The 19,859-nt window shown below is 44.4% G+C and overlaps 1 protein-coding gene across 7 annotated transcripts in view; it reads right to left on the minus strand.

Moving 5' to 3' along the window:
• The window catches only part of LOC140427113 (prolyl 4-hydroxylase subunit alpha-2-like), a 195,791-nt gene that overhangs the window by 100,027 nt on the left and 75,905 nt on the right, over positions 1-19,859 (minus strand). For all 7 annotated transcript variants that reach the window (XM_072512642.1, XM_072512638.1, XM_072512640.1 and 4 more), the window contains exon 2: positions 14,776-14,879. In XM_072512642.1, coding sequence (XP_072368743.1) covers positions 14,776-14,857 — 82 coding nt within the window. In that variant the 5' untranslated portion in view covers positions 14,858-14,879. The remainder of the gene's footprint in view (positions 1-14,775; positions 14,880-19,859) is intronic.

Below are 19,859 nucleotides of genomic sequence, written 5' to 3' on the forward strand. Positions count from 1 at the left end.
TGGGGGAGGGGAAATTCCATAACGAGGCCCATGCGTTCGGGGTCGGGGCCTATCACTCCATTGCGCACTACATATCCCAGGATGGCCAGACGGTTGGTGATACAAACACATTTTTCCTCGTCATAGGTGAGGTTCAGGGCGTTAGCGGTCTGGAGGAATTTGCGGAGATTGGCGTCGTGGTCCTGCTGGTCATGGCCGCAGATGGTTACATTGTCGAGGTATGGGAACGTTGCCCGCAAACCGTGAAGGTCAACCATTCGGTCCATCTCCCGAGGGAAGACCGAGACTCCGTTCGTGATGCCAAATGGGACCCTTAAAAATGGTAGAGCCGCCCGTCTGCCTCGAAGGCCGTGTACTTGGGGTCACTCGGGCGGATGGTGAGCTGGTGGTATGCGGACTTGAGGCCCACGGTGGAAAAGACCTTGTACTGTGCAATCCGATTGACCATGTCGGATATGCGAGGGAGAGGGTAAGCATCGAGCTGCGTGTACCTAATGATGGTCTGACTATAGTCTCCGACCATCCTCTGCTTCTCCCCGGTCTTCACAACTACCACCTGGGCTCGCCAGGGACTATTCCTGGCCTGGATTATGCCTTCCTTCAGCAGCCGCTGGACTTCAGACCGGATAAACATCCGATCTAGGGCGCTGTATCATCTGCTCCTAGTGCCGACGGGTTTGCAATCCGGGGTGAGGTTCGCAAACAAGGAAGGCGGTTCAACCTTGAGGGTCGCGAGGCTGCAGATAGTGAGTGGGGGTATTGGGCCGCCGAATTGGAACGTTAGGCTCTGGAGGTACACTGGGAATCTAACCCTAAGAGAGTGGGAGCGCAGAGTTGGGGAAGGACATAAAACCTATAATTCTTAAACTCCCTCCCTTGCATTGTTAGGTTCGCGATGCAGAACCCTTTGATCTCTACGGAATGGGATCCCGCTGCCAGGAAAATCTTTTGGGTGCTCGGACGATTACAAAGAAAACAGCATCTTACCGTATCCGGGTGGATAAAACTTTCCGTGCTCCCAGAGTCGATTAGGCATGGCATCTCATACCCGTTGACCAGCACCGTTGTTGTTGCCGTTTGGAGCGTCTGGGGCTGCGATTGGTCCAGGATCACCGAAGCCAGTCTTGGTTGTTGCATCGTGGCGCTTTCTTCCGACTCCCTGGAGCCGTCTATGCTGGGGTCCTTGGCTATCAGCCAAGATGGCGGCGTCCATGGATCGCACGCGGTCGGGGGCGGACAAAATGTCCACCCCCATGGATCGCACGTGGTCAGGGGGTCACAAGATGGCGGCGCCCATCCTCCCCGTGTGGCGTCCGCGGGCCGCATATGGATCGCTGGGGGGGGGGAGCTGAGTCTTTCTGTCCCCGTTCTCCCCCGGAGATTGCGGCGACCCCCCGGGACTGGCACACCGCTGCGTAATGCCCCTTTTTGCCGCAGCTCTTACAAATATCTGAGCGGTCCGGGCAGCGCTGCCGGGGGTGTTTCGTCTGCCCGCAAAAATAGCAGCGGGGCCCACCGGGATGGTCTGGTGCTCTAGCCGCGCAGGCTTGCGGGGGGGGGGGGGGGGGGGGGGTGCCGGGGAGTCGGTCACAACGGGGGTCCACGGAGCCCAAGGGGCTGCCGCGCGGTCGGGGCCGTAGGCGCGGGCATTTTGTGAGGCCACGTCGAGGGAGGCCGCAAGGGCCCGTGCCTCTGTGAGTCCTAACAAGTCTCTCTAACAGTCTTTGGCGAATTTGAGAAGAAGTCATACCTGCCACAAAAGCATTAGGAGCTCCGTGTGCTCGTTTGCGCTCGCCGACGGGCAGTTGCAGTTCCTTCCCAAAATCAACAGTGCGCTGTAGAACTCGTCGAGCAATTCTCCGGGGATTTGCCGTCTCGTCGCGAGTTGGTGGCGTGCGTAGACCTGGTTTATGGGCCGAATGTAGACCACTTTCAGCGTGGCGAGCGCCGTCGGGAAATCCTCTGCGTCTTTGATGAGCGTGTAGATCTCCGGGCTCACCCTGGAATGCAGGACCTGCATTTTCTGATCTTCCGTGGTCATGCCGGGGCTGTTCGAAGGTAACCTTCGAAACATGCTAGCCAGTGTTTAAACACGGCCGCCGAGTTTGCTGCATGGGGGTTGATTCGCAGACACTGGGGATCCGGAGCTCCATAGTCTTTTTAAGCTTGCTAAATAAATTGTAGCGCAACAATTACTCACTCAAGTCGAGAAGTGATGAGGTCAATCGAGGCTTAATTAAGCAAGACTTGTTCCCCAGCAGCTCAGTTACAGAATGCGGCTGCTGGGAGAACTCGGGCTCTTATACGCCGCCATTCTGGAGGGAGCCATCAGGCGGCAGATCCAACCAAGACCCGGGACCTGTCAGCCAATAGCCTCTCGGCTTCACAGGTACCGTACTACCCCTAATACATACCACCACAATGTTCAAAACCATAAGTGGGCTGGACAGAGTAGGTAGAGAGAATCTGGTACCACTCGAGAACGAGAGGCAACAGATTTAAGGTGAAAAGAAACAAATGAGATGCAAGAAAAAAAACTTTTTACACAACGAGTGCTTACACTTACATTGCCTGGAAGTGTGGTGGAGGCAGAATAAAGAAGCTGGGAATGACCCCGGATATCTGTGGGATTGGGTTTCCACTGAGAGTGCAATCAGTGAGCAGGGTGTAATATGCACCCAAAATTGTGGCCATTCGAAAAAGCGATTTTGTTTTTCTCCATCAAATTTCCACTCAATGCATTTAAATATCACTTAATGCAAAACTTACCATGAATCTGGACAGGTCTAGCCATATTAGTACTGAGACTGCAAGACCAGGTCAAAGGCTAGGCATCCTGCATCGAATAACTCACCTCCTGGGCGCGATTCTCCGAAATGGAGACAGAGTGTTCGCGCCGTCGTGAACGCCGCTGGGTTTCATGACGGCGCGAAACGGGCGCGGGCAGTAGCGATTCTGGCCCCCACAGGGGACTTCCTCAGTGCGCCGGCCCCGACGCAACATGGCGTGGAAGTTCAGGGGCCAGCCGCGTAACAAAATAGGTCCGGGGCTGGAGAGGCCGGCCCGCGGATCGGTGGGCCCCAATCGTGGGCCAGAACCCATCGGAGGCCCCCCCTGGTGAAGGAGCACTTTTCCCCGCCCCACAGGCCGCCCCCCCTGACCCTACGCGCAGAGTTCCTGCCGGCTGCGAGCAGGTGTGGACGGCGCCGGTGGGACTCTGCTGTTTCTGCGCGGCCGCTCGGCCCATCGAGGCCAGAGAATCGGCGGCCCGGCCGCAGACAGCGGCCCGTGACCGGCGCCGCGCCAACTGCGCCGGCGCAAATGGTGGCGATTCTCCGCTCCTCGGAGAATTGCCTGCCGGCGTCAGACCGGCACCGCGGGAAAAACTGGCGCGAACGGCGATTCTCTCATACGGAGCGACATGGGCAAATCATGCCCCCTGACTCCACAAAGCCTCAAGAAGGTCAAAACCATCCGAGGCAAAGCAGCCCGCTTGATTGCTATCCCTTCTACAAACATTAAATCCATCCATCACCAATAAACAGTGGGCAGCCTCGTGTACCATCTACAAGATACACTGCAGGAACTCATTAAGGTTCCTTGGGCTGCACCTTCCAATCCCATGACTGCTCCCATCTAGAAGGACAAGAGCAGCAGATACCCGAAATTCCTTTCCGAACAGCACTGTGGGTGTACCTGCACCTCAGGGACAGCAGCGGCTCAAGAAGGTCTCACAACCCTTGAGACAGGGCTCACAACAGGGCTAAAGAGCTGCCTTTTAAAGCAGTCCATGGCAGGCCAGCAGCACGTTCAATTCCCATACCAGCCTCCCCGAACAGGCGCCGGAATGTGGCGACTAGGGGCTTTTCACAGTAACTTCATTTGAAGCCTACTTGTGACATGAGCGATTTTCATTTCATTTCGTTTCTCAAGGGCAACTCTGGGTCGACTGCCCAAGCCAGAAAAGCACACAAAAAGAAAGATTCAATACAATCGGTCAATGTTTTTAAAAATAAATTTCTTTTCAAACGTTCTTTGGGTGGGAGTTTCCTCCCCTCCGTGGCGTGCTCTGCAGCGGGGGGGGGACGGTTCGTCAGCAGCTGGCAGGAGGATCTTCTGTGCCAGCCGTTGCCAACAGGGTTTCCCGTTGTACACACCCCTCTCCCCCATCGGGAACCCGCCAGCGTAAACGGCCAGAAAATCTTGCCATTTATTTATTATTTAAGAGCGGTACCTTGGTAAAATTTGATGGATACAATTGCAAATGGGTTTATCACAACAACAAAAATATTTTTAGTCACCGTATCAATGCACCAACTGTCAGCTCCACACATAAGTTACTGAAAATGGCTTTAAAAGATTATACAAGCCTATTTGCTCATCACATTGGCGTGCAGTAGTAAATTTCTTAGTAAATTGAAAAATGTACATTAAAAAGATTTGAAAATGTACCTATCGATATTCTTCGCTCAAAAGATCCAGCTTCATTCCCACATCCTCATTACCACAACCTCCTCAAAGGATGGCAAACATTACAATTCATGAAAACTCCCAAAGGTGATTCATTTGTCCTGGGAACATGTTCAGATCTGTGGACAGGGTCTGATTCTAGCGTGATGTTTCGAAACAAACGCAAATGATTATGGAGACATAACTTGCACTGAAGGCAATTTAAGAGTAAATTTCGATAATCTTTTTCAAGGGATAACACCTATTGTGGGTGTTGCCACAAAGCAACCTATTTATCTCTAGGCAATCTTGCTAAGGGGATGTTCCCGACGATAGTACAAGATATTCTTACCTAGTGCAGCCAGTTCAATGTTACTCATGTTTCAGTGGAAAGCTGTTCGGCTCTCCAAACTGATCGAGAGGACTACGATCCAGACTGCGTTTAAAGGTAAAACAAACAAGTTCTTTTTTATTTCACTGTTCAGAATGTTGAAAGCTTGCCAGCCAGACAAGTTCCAAGGGCTGTATTTTCAACTGTGGTTTTGAGCGGCCTCTATTACTCTGCACAGTGCTGAGCTTTGAAATCGCACCAATAAAAACCAGGAGACTGAAACATGCCTGCAGCAGAGTACACTTGTCAGCATCTCCCAATCATCGGCAATATCCATTTACTGGTGCCTTAATGAAACAAATCTGGAATAAAAACTTAGAGTGGCATTTTCCAACCCCACCTCCCTACCCCATGGTGTGTTTCCTGGCAATGGAAGCGGCTCGCCATTGGGATATTCCGGTCCTGTCAATACCTTGCATGGCTCGCCATCCTGCCACTGGGGAACCCGCTGTGGAGGGACTGCCTTCGGTGGGGCTGGAAGATGCCCCAGTGGGAAGGGCCAGAAAATCCCACCCCTGGTATCAGTAATGGCAACCAAAAACCTTCATTTTGCATAAAACCCAACTGGTTCACCAATGCCACTTGGGAAAGGAAATTTTCCTCTTTATCTAGTTTGAACTTTAGTGTGACTCCTGATCCACAATAATGTGGTTGACTCTTACTGCCCCCCGAATTGGCCCAGCAAACCATTCAGTTGTATTAAAATCGCTACGAAAGACTGCAGCGGCTCACCACCCCATTATCAAGGGCAATCGGGGATAAGCAATAGATGTTGACCTACCCAGTGATGTCCACGTCCCGGGAATAAATAAAGAAAGATGTTGTGGATTAATGCTTCCATCATATAAGCTGCACACAACAGCACAAATCTAGAATGCAGGTTACAATTTACTGCCCATGATGATGAATGGGTGGAAAACTCCTCACCCAAACTTCCCAATATATAACACTGCCAAAGTGCCTTTTTAATTGTACCTTAAAAACTTAAGGCAGAAAATAACGGCTCAGGGAGAGACTAACTGTGATCTTGTTATGGGCCAGGGTTTAGAGAACCCCAAAGTGTATCATAGAGTTCACCTGACCCACAACTTTTAATAGATTGTGGTATGGGGAGCACACGGCCTACTCTATGGGTGTGGTACAGCAGAAATGGAAAAGTACTTTTTAAAAACAAAACAATGTTTATTCTATGAACTCAAGTTAACCTTTCTGAAACAAACAGTTAGCAACCAGTAAATCAAATACACCCCACAAAGAATACAACACTAAATAATCTGTATGCTATCCTTTTGACACCCAGAAGACTTAACAAACTTTTAAACAGAAGCACATTCAATACTGAAAACATTTATAATTCTGAATTCATGAAATGATCACGAGATAGTCCTTCATGGCAGAGAGAACAGCAGTACAGCTGCTTTGTCTGACTTCAGCTGCAACACACTGAAAAACGAAACCAAAAAGACAGACACACCCAAGCTTTTCTCAAAGTGAAACTAAAAAGCAGAACCAGAGCTCAGCTCCACCCACATTCTGACATCACTGCAGTAACATGAGCAGTCAAACATTTCTTAAAGCGGCATTCTCATGACACCTCCCCCCACCAAAAAAAATAAACCATCAACTGCAAGATGGTTTCATTTTTCACCTTTTCACCATCTTTCAGGAAATGCACACAGAAAATATACTTTATCGTTTCAAAAAACAACACACGGAAACAGGTATTATAATATCAGGCAGCACGGTAGCCTTGTGGATAGCACAATTGCTTCATAGCTCCAGGGTCCCAGGTTCGATTCCGGCTTGGGTCACTGTCTGTGCAGAGTCTGCACGTCCTCCCCGTGTGTGCGTGGGTTTCCTCCGGGTGCTCCGGTTTCCTCCCACAGTCCAAAGATGTGCAGGTTAGGTGGATTGGCCATGATAAATTGCCCTTAGTGTCCAAAATTGCCCTTGGTGTTGGGTGGGGTTGCTGGGTTATGGGGATAGGGTGGAGGTGTTGACTTTGGGTAGGGTGCTCATTCCAAGAGCCGGTGCAGACTCGATGGGCCGAATGGCCTCCTTCTGCACTGTAAATTCTATGATATCGTCCATTTTTTCCCCTGTTCTTCTTCCTCCAACTGAAATCCTTCATGATTGACAGTCTCTTTGAACAAGAAGGTCTCTGCATGATTTGTCCATTTCTCTACACCTCAGCATTTATCTTTAAAGTAAGCTACTTTAGTTCAATCTGATCACAGAATCCCTTATAATTCTCCAACACAGGAGCATTGGTTATCACAGCTTTCAGGCCATCAAATGCCTGTTTAAAGTCCGCTGTCCACTGAAATTTTCGACGTTTCTTCAGCACGTCCATCAGTGGAGCAGTCACGCTACATAACTTTTTGCACAAAGTTTCGATCAAATCCACTCATGCCAAGAAATCGCATTATTTCCCTTTGTCACGAGGGTATCGAAAACTCCTCAAGGAAAGTGACTTGGGCATTTCTAAATTCACTTTTGGCTAGGTTTATCACCAAACCCGCCTCCTGAAGTCGATCGAATAACTCCATCGGATGTTTTAAATGTTCTGTCCCTGTCGGACTGAAAATTAGCCGATCGTCGATGTATACCGCACAATTGGGTAATCCTGAAACAACTTTCTTAGTTAACTTTGTTAGTTGAAATGTGACTGGTGTGTTTTTCATGCCAAATGGCATAACTTTGAATTGGTATATACCATCTGGAGTCACAAAAGCTGAAATCTCCTTCGCCCTTTCGGATAAAGGTACGTGCCAGTAACCTTTAAATAAATCCAGTTTGGAAATAAAAACTGATTGTCCCACTTTCTCAATGCAATCCTCCAAACATGGGATAGGATAAGAGTCCGTTCTTGTAACTGCATTAACATTTCTATAGTCCACACACAACCGTTGGGTACCATCTGGTTTAGGTACCATCACTATGGGTGAGCTCCATTGGCTGCAACCCACTTCAATTATGTCATTTTTAAGCATACTCTCAATCTCTTTGTTAACCTGTGTCAATTTTAAAGGGTTAAGTCTGTACGGATGTTGTTTGATTGGAACAGCATTTCCCACATCTACATCATGTATAGCCATTTTAGTACTTTCCAATTTATCTCCACAAACTTGCCCATGTGATATCAATAACTCTTTCAGGTCAGTTCGTTTTTTCTCTCGAAGGTAACTCAACAATTTATCCCGATTTTTAAGAACATCCTCATTTTCCAATTTAATTTGAGGTATGTCAAATTCACAGTCATCTGGATTTGGTTCATCACTTTGAGTTAGAATCATTAAAACCTCCTTTTTCTCTCCTTCCCTTTCAAAGTACCTTTTAAGCATATTCACATGACACACTCGGTGAGTCTTCCTTCTATCTGGTGTTTTTACCACATAATTCACCTCACTTATTTCCTTTCAATTTGATAAGGTCCACAAAACCTTGCTTCTAAAGGTTCACCTACCACTGGTAACAATACTAAAACTTTATCTCCACTGGCAAAACTACGAACTTTGGATTTCTTGTCCGCTACCCGTTTCATCACATTTTGTGAAACTTTTAAATGTTGTCTAGCCAATTCACCTGCTCTATTTAATCATTCCCTAAAATTTGACACGTAATCCAATAATGTAATTTCCAATTTCTCACTCACCAATTTTTCCTTAATAAATTTAAGTGGTCCTCGTACCTCATGACCAAAAATTAGTTCAAAAGGACTAAATTTGGTTGACACATTCGGAGCAACCCTAATTGCAATTAGTACAAATGGAATTCCTTTATCCCAATCCTCTGGATAATCGTGACAATAAGCCCTCAACATTGTCTTTAATGTTTGATGCCACCTTTCTCACGCTCCCTGTGATTCTGGATGGTACGCCGTTGATTTAAATTGTTTCATTCCTAAGCTATTCATAACTTCTTTGAGTAACCTCCAGGTAAAATTTGATCCTTGATCCGATTGTATTTCTGTGGGTAGTCTATAATTTAAAGAATTTAAGTAACTCCTCCACAATCTTTTTAGCTGTAATATTAGGTACTGGGATGGCCTCTGGAAACCTAGTAGACACATCCATTATAGTCAAAAGATATTGATTCCCACGTTTCGTTTTAGGAAGCGGTCCTACGTAATCAATTAGGACCCTTGTAAAAGGTTCCTCAAATGCTGGAATGGGTATTAAGGGCGCTGGTTTTATCACTGCTTGAGGTTTCCCTATCACTTGACATGAGTGACATGATTGACAAAATTTAACTACATCTTTATGGAGTCCTGGCCAATAAAAATGTTTTTGGATTTTAGCTTGAGTTTTCCTTATTCCCAAATGACCTCCCACTGGTACCTCACGTGCAACTTGCAACACCTCTTTTCTATACCCTACTGGCAATACTAGTTGATGAACTTCTGTCCACTTATCATCGACCTGCATATGTAAAGGTCTCTATTTTCTGATCAAGACATCACTTTTATGGTAATAACACTCTGGTATAAACGCAGATTCCTCTTCCGTGTATGCTTTCTGATACATCCGTTTTATTTCTACATCTTTCTGTTGTAACTCCGCCAATTTTCCCGAACTAAAAATATCCGCCTCATGCTCCACCTGTTTTTGTTCTTTTTCAACCATCTGATCAAAAATCGTTTCTGATAATTGCACTTCCACTTCATCTTCACTCTTTGATTTCTCCTCTTGTCTTAACCTGTGACTTTGCGACCTTGTTACAACACAATCCAGAAAAATCCCAGGATATTCGTCCTTCAGCACTTCAGTTGTCTGATTTTCCACTGGCTTATCAACCACAGTAGGCATCACTCCCACCTGCGATCCAGCTATATCGTTACCCAAGATAAACTGTATTCCTGGACAAGATAGTTTCTCTATTACTCCTACCACTTCATCACTCTTCACTGGACTTTCCAAGCTTACCTTATTTAATGGAACAACTACTCCTCTCACCCTGAATTCCACATATTACCACCTTTTCTGGCAACATTCTTCCCAAACGATATAACTCCGCATCTCTTACCATTAAAAAATGACTAGCTCCCGTATCTCTTAAAATTGTGGCTTCTTTACCTGCTCCTCCTGCTACACATGAGTGAACTTTACCCACACAAACAAATTCTTTAAAGACATCTGGCACATTCTTATCAATCATCTCTTGATCAAGCTGTACAATCTTTCGCACCTCCTTCGCTTCACTTGGGCTTTCCTTTACCACGTTAACAAATCCCACTGTCTTATCCTGTTTTACCAGCCTTCCCAGTGCATTTCTTCAACCACCAACACTGTGACTTTACATGGCCTACTTTATTACAGTGAAAACATTTGAAACTTCATTTATTTTCCACCCTCCTGGATTTATTTTTTAATCTGAGGTACACTTTCTTTATTGTCTCCCATCAGATCACCTTTACCTTTACCACTTGAGTATTTCTCATGTCCCCAGTTTCTATCCCTCACAAGCTGAAACTGATGTCGGAAACCAAGCTTTGATTTATGAACCAATTCATAATCATCTGCCATTTCTGCTGCTAATCGCGCAGTTTTAACCCTCTGCTCTTCCACATGAGTTCTCATTACATCAGGAATTGAATTTCTAAACTCATCCAAAAGTATAATTTCTCTGAGAGCTTCATACGTTTGGTCTATTTTCAAAGCCCTTATCCACCTATCAAAATTACTCTCTTTGAGCCGTTCAAACTCCATGTATGTTTGAACAAATTCTTTCTTTAAATTTCTAAACCTTTGTCTGTAGGCTTCATATGCACCCAAGATGGATTTTTTTCACCTCCTCATGTGTCCCAGATACCTCCTCCGGGAGTGATGCAAAGACTTCACTAGCTCTACCTATCAGCTTTGTTTGAATCAGTAATACCCACATGTCCTGTGGCCATTTCATTTGTTTAGCTACCTTCTCAAATGAAATGAAAAAGGCTTCCACTTCCTTCTCGTCAAACCTTGGCAATGCTTGGACATATTTAAATAGATCCCCACTAAGCCTTCGACTATGACGCTCTTTCTCACTATCCTCATCACTATCATCCAACTGTACATTTCCCTTTACGTCTGCAATTTTAACTGACTGTTATGTTTCATAGCCATTTTCTGAAGTTCAAACTCTCTCTATTTTTCCCTTTCCTATCTCTTTCTTTTTGTTCTGCTAGAGCTATTCTTTCTTTGTTTCTTTCTTCGCTATCCTTTTCTTTTTCCCCGATCTGTATCTCCCTCTCTCTTTCCTCTCATTTCGTATTCAAGCTGCTTTAATTCTTTTTCATGTTCAAGTTGCTTAATCTGCAACTGGATCTTTGCCATTTCTAATGAATAGACTGTATCTCAGGCAACTTTAAATGATTAGCCACCGCCATAATTACCTCATCTTTTCTCATTTTGTCAGGTAATGTTAACTGCAATGTTTTTGCCAAATCTAACAGTCTGCTTTTAGTCTCTGTCCGTAGGGTACTGCGTGTAACCGTCTCCACCCACAAAAACTTCTGACCCTCTGAAAGAGCCATTAACCACAACACACTCCCCACTTAAACTAAAATACCACACCTGAAAAGCAACCACAAAATGCTCACCCCTCACTGTCTTTACGTTCACTTAGCCAATCCAATAGATAGACTTTTATCCCCCTCGAGCCCCCAATTTGTTATGGGCCAGGGTTTAGAAAACCCCAAAGTCTATCATGGAGTTCACCTGCCCCACAACTTTTAATAGATTGTGGTATGGGAGCACACAGCATACTCTACAGGTGTGGTACAGCAGAAATGGAAAAGTACTTTTTTTAAACAAAACGTTTATTCTATGAACTCAAGTTAACCTTTCTAAAACAAACAGTGAACATCTTAGCAACCAGTAAATCAAATACACCCCCCAAAGAATACAACACTAAATCTGTATGCTGTCCTTTTAACACCCAGAAGACCAAACAAACCTTTAAACAGAAGCACATCAGGGTTTACATTCAATACTGAAAACATTTATAATTCTGAATTCATGAAATGATCACGAGATAGTCCTTCATGGCAGAGAGAACAGCAGTACAGCTGCTTTGTCTGACTTCAGCTGCAACACACTGAAAAACGAAACCAAAAAGACAGACACACCCAAGCTTTTCTCAAAGTGAAACTAAAAAGCAGAACCAGAGCTCAGCCACACCCACACTCTGACATCACTGCAGTAACATGAGCAGTCAAACATTTCTTAAAGCGACATTCTCATGCCAATCTTTATTAATTATTTGAGAGGTCAACATTTGACAGTGAAGTCTTGTGGAAACTGATGAGTATTCCTCACATTTCACAAAGTGAAAGCGATAGTATCAATGAATGCTAAATCAAGTCGCCATAGACCATAGGCTGCTGTCCGCTTTGAGGGGGAAAGCTGACTGGTGGGGATTTAACCTCAGGCGAGGTGTAAGGCTGAGAAGGCAGAGCCTTCATGCATAACCTCAGCCGGTACGGGAATTGAACTCACATTCATAATGAATGGCGGGGCATGTTCGATGGGCCGAATGGCATCCTCCTGCTCCTATTTTCTGTTTCTATGTTTAAATGAGCCGGGTGGATAATTTAAATATCTAGATCACACTGGGTGGAGCGAGCCGTGTGACTCGCGATCGGCCCGGTGTGGCGCCCAATTTGGGAATCTTGCACGATTCAGCCTCTGCACCCGGATCCGTGCCGGGTGCAACGTGGCCGCCGAATCGCGTCCATAATTTCAAAATGGCCTATTGGTTACCCTAATTTTTTAGATGTACAACACAATGTGATGAGCCACTGTTTCCCTGGCAACTAATGATCACACTAAGATTTTTAAAACTTCCAGTCCTGGAACAAAGAAGCCTCAGCTGTAATTCAGCAATAAAGAATAAAAGGGCGAACTCAAAAAATAACAACAGTTCTATGGCAAATGAGTCTTTAGCCCATTAAGCAGGACTACAGAAATTTTGTTCATAAACACAACCTTGCCTGACTGAAAATATCTACATACTTTCAAAAAGAAAATCTCCACTGTTGCTGAGGAAGGTGAGTAGTCAGTCACGTAAAGAGATTTTTTTAAAAAGTTATCCATCCAAGAATCTGAAATGATAAACTTTCTGTTATGGTGGCCACGAGGGACACAAGGGATTATTAATTCCCCTATTAAGCGGGTGGTAGCTCACCCAGTAGAAAATGTGTGGCAGTAGCTTAAAACCCGCTGTTCCAACCTGGAAGCGTATCTCCGTGGGTCCCAGGATTTGGACTTGTGCATGATAAGCCACGGTGGCGGCCTTTTTTGTTACTTCAATAAAGGGGTTGGGTGTTGGAAGACTGGCCTTGGTGAAGTTATTACACTTTCTTTCCCAAGGGATCTTTTCAAAAAGTGTGACCCTGCGATGTGTGACCAATCAAGCCAAATCTAGCAAATATCATTGCACTGAACAGATTTTTCTCAATGCGAGAGGAGTTGTTCCTTTCAGTTCCTGGTGTCTCAAAAATGGTCAGGCCAGGAAACAAGCAATCTCTGCGCTAACTGTGTGGGCCCAAGGCCCACCCAGCATTAGAGATTTGCCCTAATTAAAATCAGACAGGTAAACATGTCCACTACTCCATCTCCTTCCTCTGTGTTGTTTGGACTGGTTGTACAAAATTGCACACAATCTCAGTGCCTTGGAATTCACTCCCAGAAGGATCAGTTGAGGAGAATAGCAGAGATGCATTTAACAGAAATTTAGTTAAACTCAGGAGGAGATAGAAAGGAGCATGCTGTACGAATGGATGAAGAGGAGGCTTGGGTGGAGCATGAGCACCAATATAGAGCAGTTGGGACTGATAGCTTGTTATTGTGCTGTTCATTCTAAGAATTCTTGTTCCATGAGCGCCAACCCCCATATCGTTGGCAAAATCTCTCAACATCCACCTCTCAACATTGCCCAGCTCAGCACCTATTTCACCTCCTCCCATCACTAAGACCCTCATCTGTGCTTTCATTACCTCCAGACTTTTAATTTTTATAAGGCGCAGATGTTCATTAATATGTGCTATACCACTGGTGCAATTGGCAGCAACTCACTAATTTAATTGGTTGTAAAATAATAGCACTCAAAATGAGACAAGTATCATTCACTTCTTATTTGCTTTCTGTTTTGCAGGAGATCTTGGAAAAGAACCACAAAATCTGCCCAAATAATGAAAATTCTGGACAACAGCTTCAAGTTGATGAACTAAAAAATGTCTTCGATAGGATCATTCCTCAGACACTGAAGGGAATTAAAATAAAATCCCTGGCTTCACAATTTATACTCTTGCTTTGACTCTTTCTTGGAAAAAAGGTCCCACAAGGACCTGTATGACATCCTGCAGTCGGAGAGGATAAAGTATGAGTTAAGGGGTTCTGCAGGGGGTTTGAGAAAAGGTGAGGAATGTTTGTGACCGTGTTTGAGGAGCTGTTTGGGGGGGGGTCCACTTTTTTCTCTCGACTGAACATGGAGTCAGGAGGAGCAGGTCTGACTCTGCAGCAATACTTGAGCCGCTGACAACACAGACTCAATTCCCATCCCACACCCACCCTTGTCCTTGCAAAATCCAGATGAGGGCTGCTACTAGGGTCTAACCCATCCGATCTTGCTCTGGGTCAAACCTCTGAATACTATTGGGCTAGATTCATTGTCCAATTTCAAAGCATCCTCTCAAGGACACCAGACATGAATTCCAAATCCCCAAATACTTCCTTTCAGTACAGTGAATGAGAAGGCAAAATGGAGAAGTCTACAGTCAGAAACAATAATAGGCCACCTAAAAACAGTGAATTGGCGCGAAGACCGAATATGGACATTGTTGAGGCTCAAGATCATGTCTGATTTGAGTCAAGTACAAAACAGACTCTAGAAATGACCCCCAACATTAATTGTTTTTTGTATTCCACCAAAAAGACCATTCCAATAAGTCTTACCTATAGATGTGAAGAATTCAGCCTCTATTTGCCAGACATAACACCCGATTGCCAGCAGAAGAAAAAGAGCCCAATGCTTCATCTTCAAGGAGCGTGGAAGAAATCTAAAGAATTAAAACATGGCATCATAAGGGTATCACCATTCAGTGCAGTAAATACCAAGATACCTACATGTACATCAGAATAATGTCTTTTCGGATCAAATTATGAGGCAAACCTGGATGTTCAGCCATGAAAATGCTTTGCTCAGAAGTGGGAGGCATAATTGCAAATCCAAAACTTATAGCCCGCGCATTCTGGTCTTGAAGTGGTCAGGTCTTTCCTTGAAGAAATAGCAAGTTGCGCCCATAAGCAAACATTGACCTGGCCAATATTTATTCCTCAACCAACATCAATACAATAGACCACCTGGCCAGTATCAAAATCCTGTTTGTGGGAGTTTACTGAGTACAAATATGTTGTTCTAATTTCTATGTTACAACTGTACAAACAAAAAGGCACAGTAAAAGCATTTCATTGGCTCTAAAGCACTTTGGGTCGTCTTGAGGTCAGTCAAGGTGCTTTATAAAAAAAATTATTTCCTTCTTCAAGCAATATTTACTCAGAAAGAAACTGGGTGAATAGCTTGCACAACTGCACATGCATTCTCAGAAAATAACAGATCCTTCAACTGCACCTGTGAACTGAGGTGTCCACATTTGAACCACATTCACTCCCAGGAAAAGATACTGCTAAAAGTGAAACCTGTGTATTCTAACTGCTGGTAGACAAAAACAGCAGTAACAGTCCCGGAATCAAAGCATATATAGGACTCGATTCAACCAAATTGGAACAAAGTCCTACAGTGAGTGTGTTTCCTGGCGCTCGGCGTGCCGAGAAACCGATGGCTATTCCACGTGACTCTCGATGTATAAGGAGATTCGATGAGGAACACGCAGCTGAGGCCACACATAGCCCCGTTTTGTGCACTGAGGAGCTCCACTGAAGCGATCCACGACCTCCCCCTCCAACCCAAACCCTAACCTCCCCCTACCCCCCCTCCCCCTCCCCAACACCCACACAGGGCAACCAAGCCCGATTATGCACGCGCAAACAATGCCAGCTTGGCATCTTGGCAGTGCCAACCTGGCACCCTGGCAGTGCCAATGACAGCTGGCAATGCCACCTGTGCATCTTGGCAGTGCCAGGCTGGCACCTTGATGAAAGGCTGGCACTGCCAGGATGCCCAAGTGGCACCAGCTGTGCTTGCTGGGGTTTTTGTACATGTAAATACTAGAGCAACTTCAGACAAGGGGCAGAAACACAGTTACATGCCAATATCTAAAGATTGCCGTCCAAAATGCTCCATTGAACTGTTAGCTTTGCAAAAAGGGTATCTCATTGTTTGTCTCACCATTGAAATGCGCTGAATGAAGTTATTACATTTGCTTTGGACATACAAACTGAATGCATCACAGATTAAGCCCAGTCACATCCTTTTAACACATGTTATTGCCTTATTGAAAGGCAACCTCTCTGGTGCTAAAAATTAACCATTACAAGTGTGGAGTTTCATTCCTTTTGTTGTTATTGGAGATTTTAAAAGTACCAGTTGTTTGCTAGCTTTTACTTTTCTTCCTGTTTCATAGTCTCTATTTTTCTTTCTGACTTTTCTTCCAGTCCTTACATTGACTGATAGTGAAATTTACAATTTAGTTAAGAAGATAACCTGCTGATTACTCTGTTCTCCCTGTTATTTTTTCGTGCTTTCAACAACTTAGGAAGCAAAAATATTTTGAGCTGAAAGGTGCAAGAACAAGTCTAATTAACAGCAGAGACTATTGGATACTATACCATAGCAGAATCTGGCCCATTATCATAAACATCACTTCCTTGCCTTAGAAATACAAAGTGAAAATAATCATCACTAAAAATGTGCTGGTTAAATTTATTAAATAAAAAAAATTACAAATATATGTTACAACATGATAAGTAATTACCACAGCACTCCGTAGCTATCAAGATAGATGGGCTATGTCACTGGAGCTGTACTAAGACCAGCATACTCATAACTATCTATCTTTGTAATAACCTTGATCAGACTGAAAATGAGACAGGACTAATAATAGGAGCAGTATTCTCCAATTTTATATTGTCGGTAGGCCTGGATAGTCAAAGTTAGTTTCAAAATCAATCATTTACATCCTGTATAACAAGATCAAGGATGCCAATTTAAACTCGGTGTGGTATTCCGCAGTCATTTTACATTCTGTAACTCTTCTTTATTAACTATATATTGATTTTGTATTAAAAGCCAGACATTATTGTTAAGTAATGTACCTTATTAAATTATAATTAGTCAATTGATGAAATATATTATTAAAATCCTAGATTAATACTTTATAAAGCTACTGTTTTGAGAAACTTCCGAGCAGGCAGAATCGTTCACCTGCCAATATTGATAAGTTTCAGAACATTTTATTCTGCCAAAACCTATCTCAATAATAAGGCTTGTTGTTTAATTCAATCAAGATTAGCAAATAAAAAAGTTATTTCTGGTATTAACCAGTCCAAAGATCTGCAGGTTAGGTGAATTGGCCATGCTAAATTGCCCCTTTGTTGCCAAAGATTGTAGCCACTTAAAATGGCTAACTCCCGATTTAAAATGGCAAACGGCAAAGGCTGATGGGAAAGTCAGCCAACAGGACAAAAACGAGCAGCTGCAGGTTGACTGTGTATTTACCTCTGGAAAGGCCAGACAAGATCGATACCAGCAACCATCAGCATAACAAAACACCAGCCATCTGCATATTAATGAGCAATCCCCGGGAACAATGAGCACCATTTAGACACATAAAGCAAAACCAGACTCTTCGGCGCCAGCAGAAGCCTACACAGAAGGAGGTGAACGACCACCTCAGGGCCGCCCATCGATCAGGCAACCGCTCCAGCATTGGAGAAAATCAAACCAAGTGATTGGGACAAAGTCCGATCACTTGGAACCAGGTACAGGGTCCGCCCCGAAAGGCGGGAAGTCCCTGGGGACTATAAGAATTAAGCCCAAGTTCAAATTGTTCTTCTTGACCGGGTCACTCAGCAACGCGAACCAACCCTTGATAGTGACCGGTTCAGCCGCCGCCAATATCCAGTAAGTCTTACTTCAACGCTCGCTACGAGATAGGCGCTCCTAGCTACCAATCTGTACCAACTTCGAATCCCGCAGGCTCAGAACCCGAACGAAAGGCCATTCGTTTCCCTGACCTGGTGGGCCAGTTCCAAGTTAAGTATTGGCCTGTTAGCTGTAGAAGTAGCTTAGACGTAGAATTTGTACATGAGTAGTGATTACTGTGTATAATAAATGTGCTTTGATTTAAATCTTACTAAGCGGTGTATTGGATTATTGATCATTACTCGGACTTGAACCACGTGGCTGTATCATAAAGACAGGTGGCGACTCAAGAGCTAAGGTGATAAAATGGAGCAATTAAACTAAGGCAAAAGTTAGCAAAAAGATGTGCAGGCTATGTGGAGTTACGGGGATAGGGTAGGGGAGTGAACCTAGATAGGATGCTTTTTGGAGGGTTGGCGCAGGCTCAAAAGGCTGAATGGACTCCTTCTGCACAGTAGGGATTCTATGGATTCTAACCAACTGTATTAATTAATTATGTATTAATTTGCTACCAGTTGGCTACAGATGATTGAATAAGTAACAAACTTTAATTGAGTTACAATTGACAATGTTTAAAGACTGAGTGACACTTTAAAAATGTAAATCCATTTTTGCTGTGTGAAGAATGTGCAATTTGGATTTGATTTATTGTCACGTGTACTGAGGTACAGTGAAAAGCATTGTTCTGTGTACAGTCAAGACAGATTGTTTCATACATGATACAACATAGGACATACGATAGATACACAATGTAAGTACATAGACACAAACATCGGATGAGGCACACAGGAGTGTAGTACTACTCAGTAGAGAAGATGAGTGGAGAGATCAGTTCAGTCCATAAGAGGGTAATTCAGGAGTCTGGTAACAGTGGGGAAGAAGCTGTTTTTGAATCTGTTTGTGCGTGTTCTCAGTCTTTTGTCTCTCCTGCCCGATGGAAGAGGTTGGTAGAGAGAATAACCAGGTGGGAAGGGTCTTTGATTATGCTGCCTGCTTTCCCAAGTTAGCGGGAGGTGCAGACAGAGTCAATGGATGGGAGGTGGGTTTGCGTGATGGACTGGGCTGTGTTCACGACTCTCTGTAGTAATAAAGGTAAAGATGAAGGTACTAGCAAGCGAGGTCTTCAAGTTCTAATTAAGAGTTTATTAAGACCTGACAAAGAACTGAAGTAATGGAACATTTGACACTGTAAGAATAGCGTATTGTATAGAATCAGAAAAAAGTGATAGTATGAAACGGTTCCATAGCATTCCTGCTTAAATTAATGAAAGAAAGTTGCCTTAAGTAATTGGCATCCAATAAGAAATTTGAGGTGGCACAGTGGCACTGCTGCCTCACAGTGCCAGAGGTTCGATTCCGACTGTGGCTGACTGTGTGGAGTTTGCACTTTCTCCCAGTGTCTGCGTGGGTTTCCTCCAGGTGCTCTGGTATCCTCCCATGGGCCAAAGATGTGCAGGTTAGGCGAACTGACCAGACTAAATTGCCCCTAGGTGGTGATATGGGTATAGGGTGGGGCAGAGTCCTGCTTTAGAGGGGCGGTGCAGACTCGATGGGCCGAAAGGCCTCCTTTTTTATCTAAAGTTTATTCTTTCTTTTATTTAGTTAATTAACTTAAAAGTTGCTGTTTGGTTTAGAAGAAGGTGAATTTTCAATCAGCTTTAAACAAAGCTTCTACTTGTAGGCACTTGCAGCTGGAGCTTGTTAATTAGTTAATTGGATTATGCCAGTTTTCAGAGGCTAGATTCACAGTATAAAAGTGATCCCCTACAGTGCAGCCTTTGTTTGCACTGAGTGCTGAATTTGGTGCATTTGAGTGCTATAGTAAGAGTTTGATGACTGAGGGAGTGCTGAATTTGGTGCATTTGTGTGCTATACTGAGAGTTTGGTGACTGAGGGAGTGCTGAATTTGGTGCATTTGAGTGCTATAGTGAGAGTT

The sequence above is a fragment of the Scyliorhinus torazame genome, chromosome 7 (assembly GCF_047496885.1).
Source record: "Scyliorhinus torazame isolate Kashiwa2021f chromosome 7, sScyTor2.1, whole genome shotgun sequence".
In the NCBI taxonomy this organism is placed as follows: Eukaryota; Metazoa; Chordata; class Chondrichthyes; order Carcharhiniformes; family Scyliorhinidae; genus Scyliorhinus; species Scyliorhinus torazame.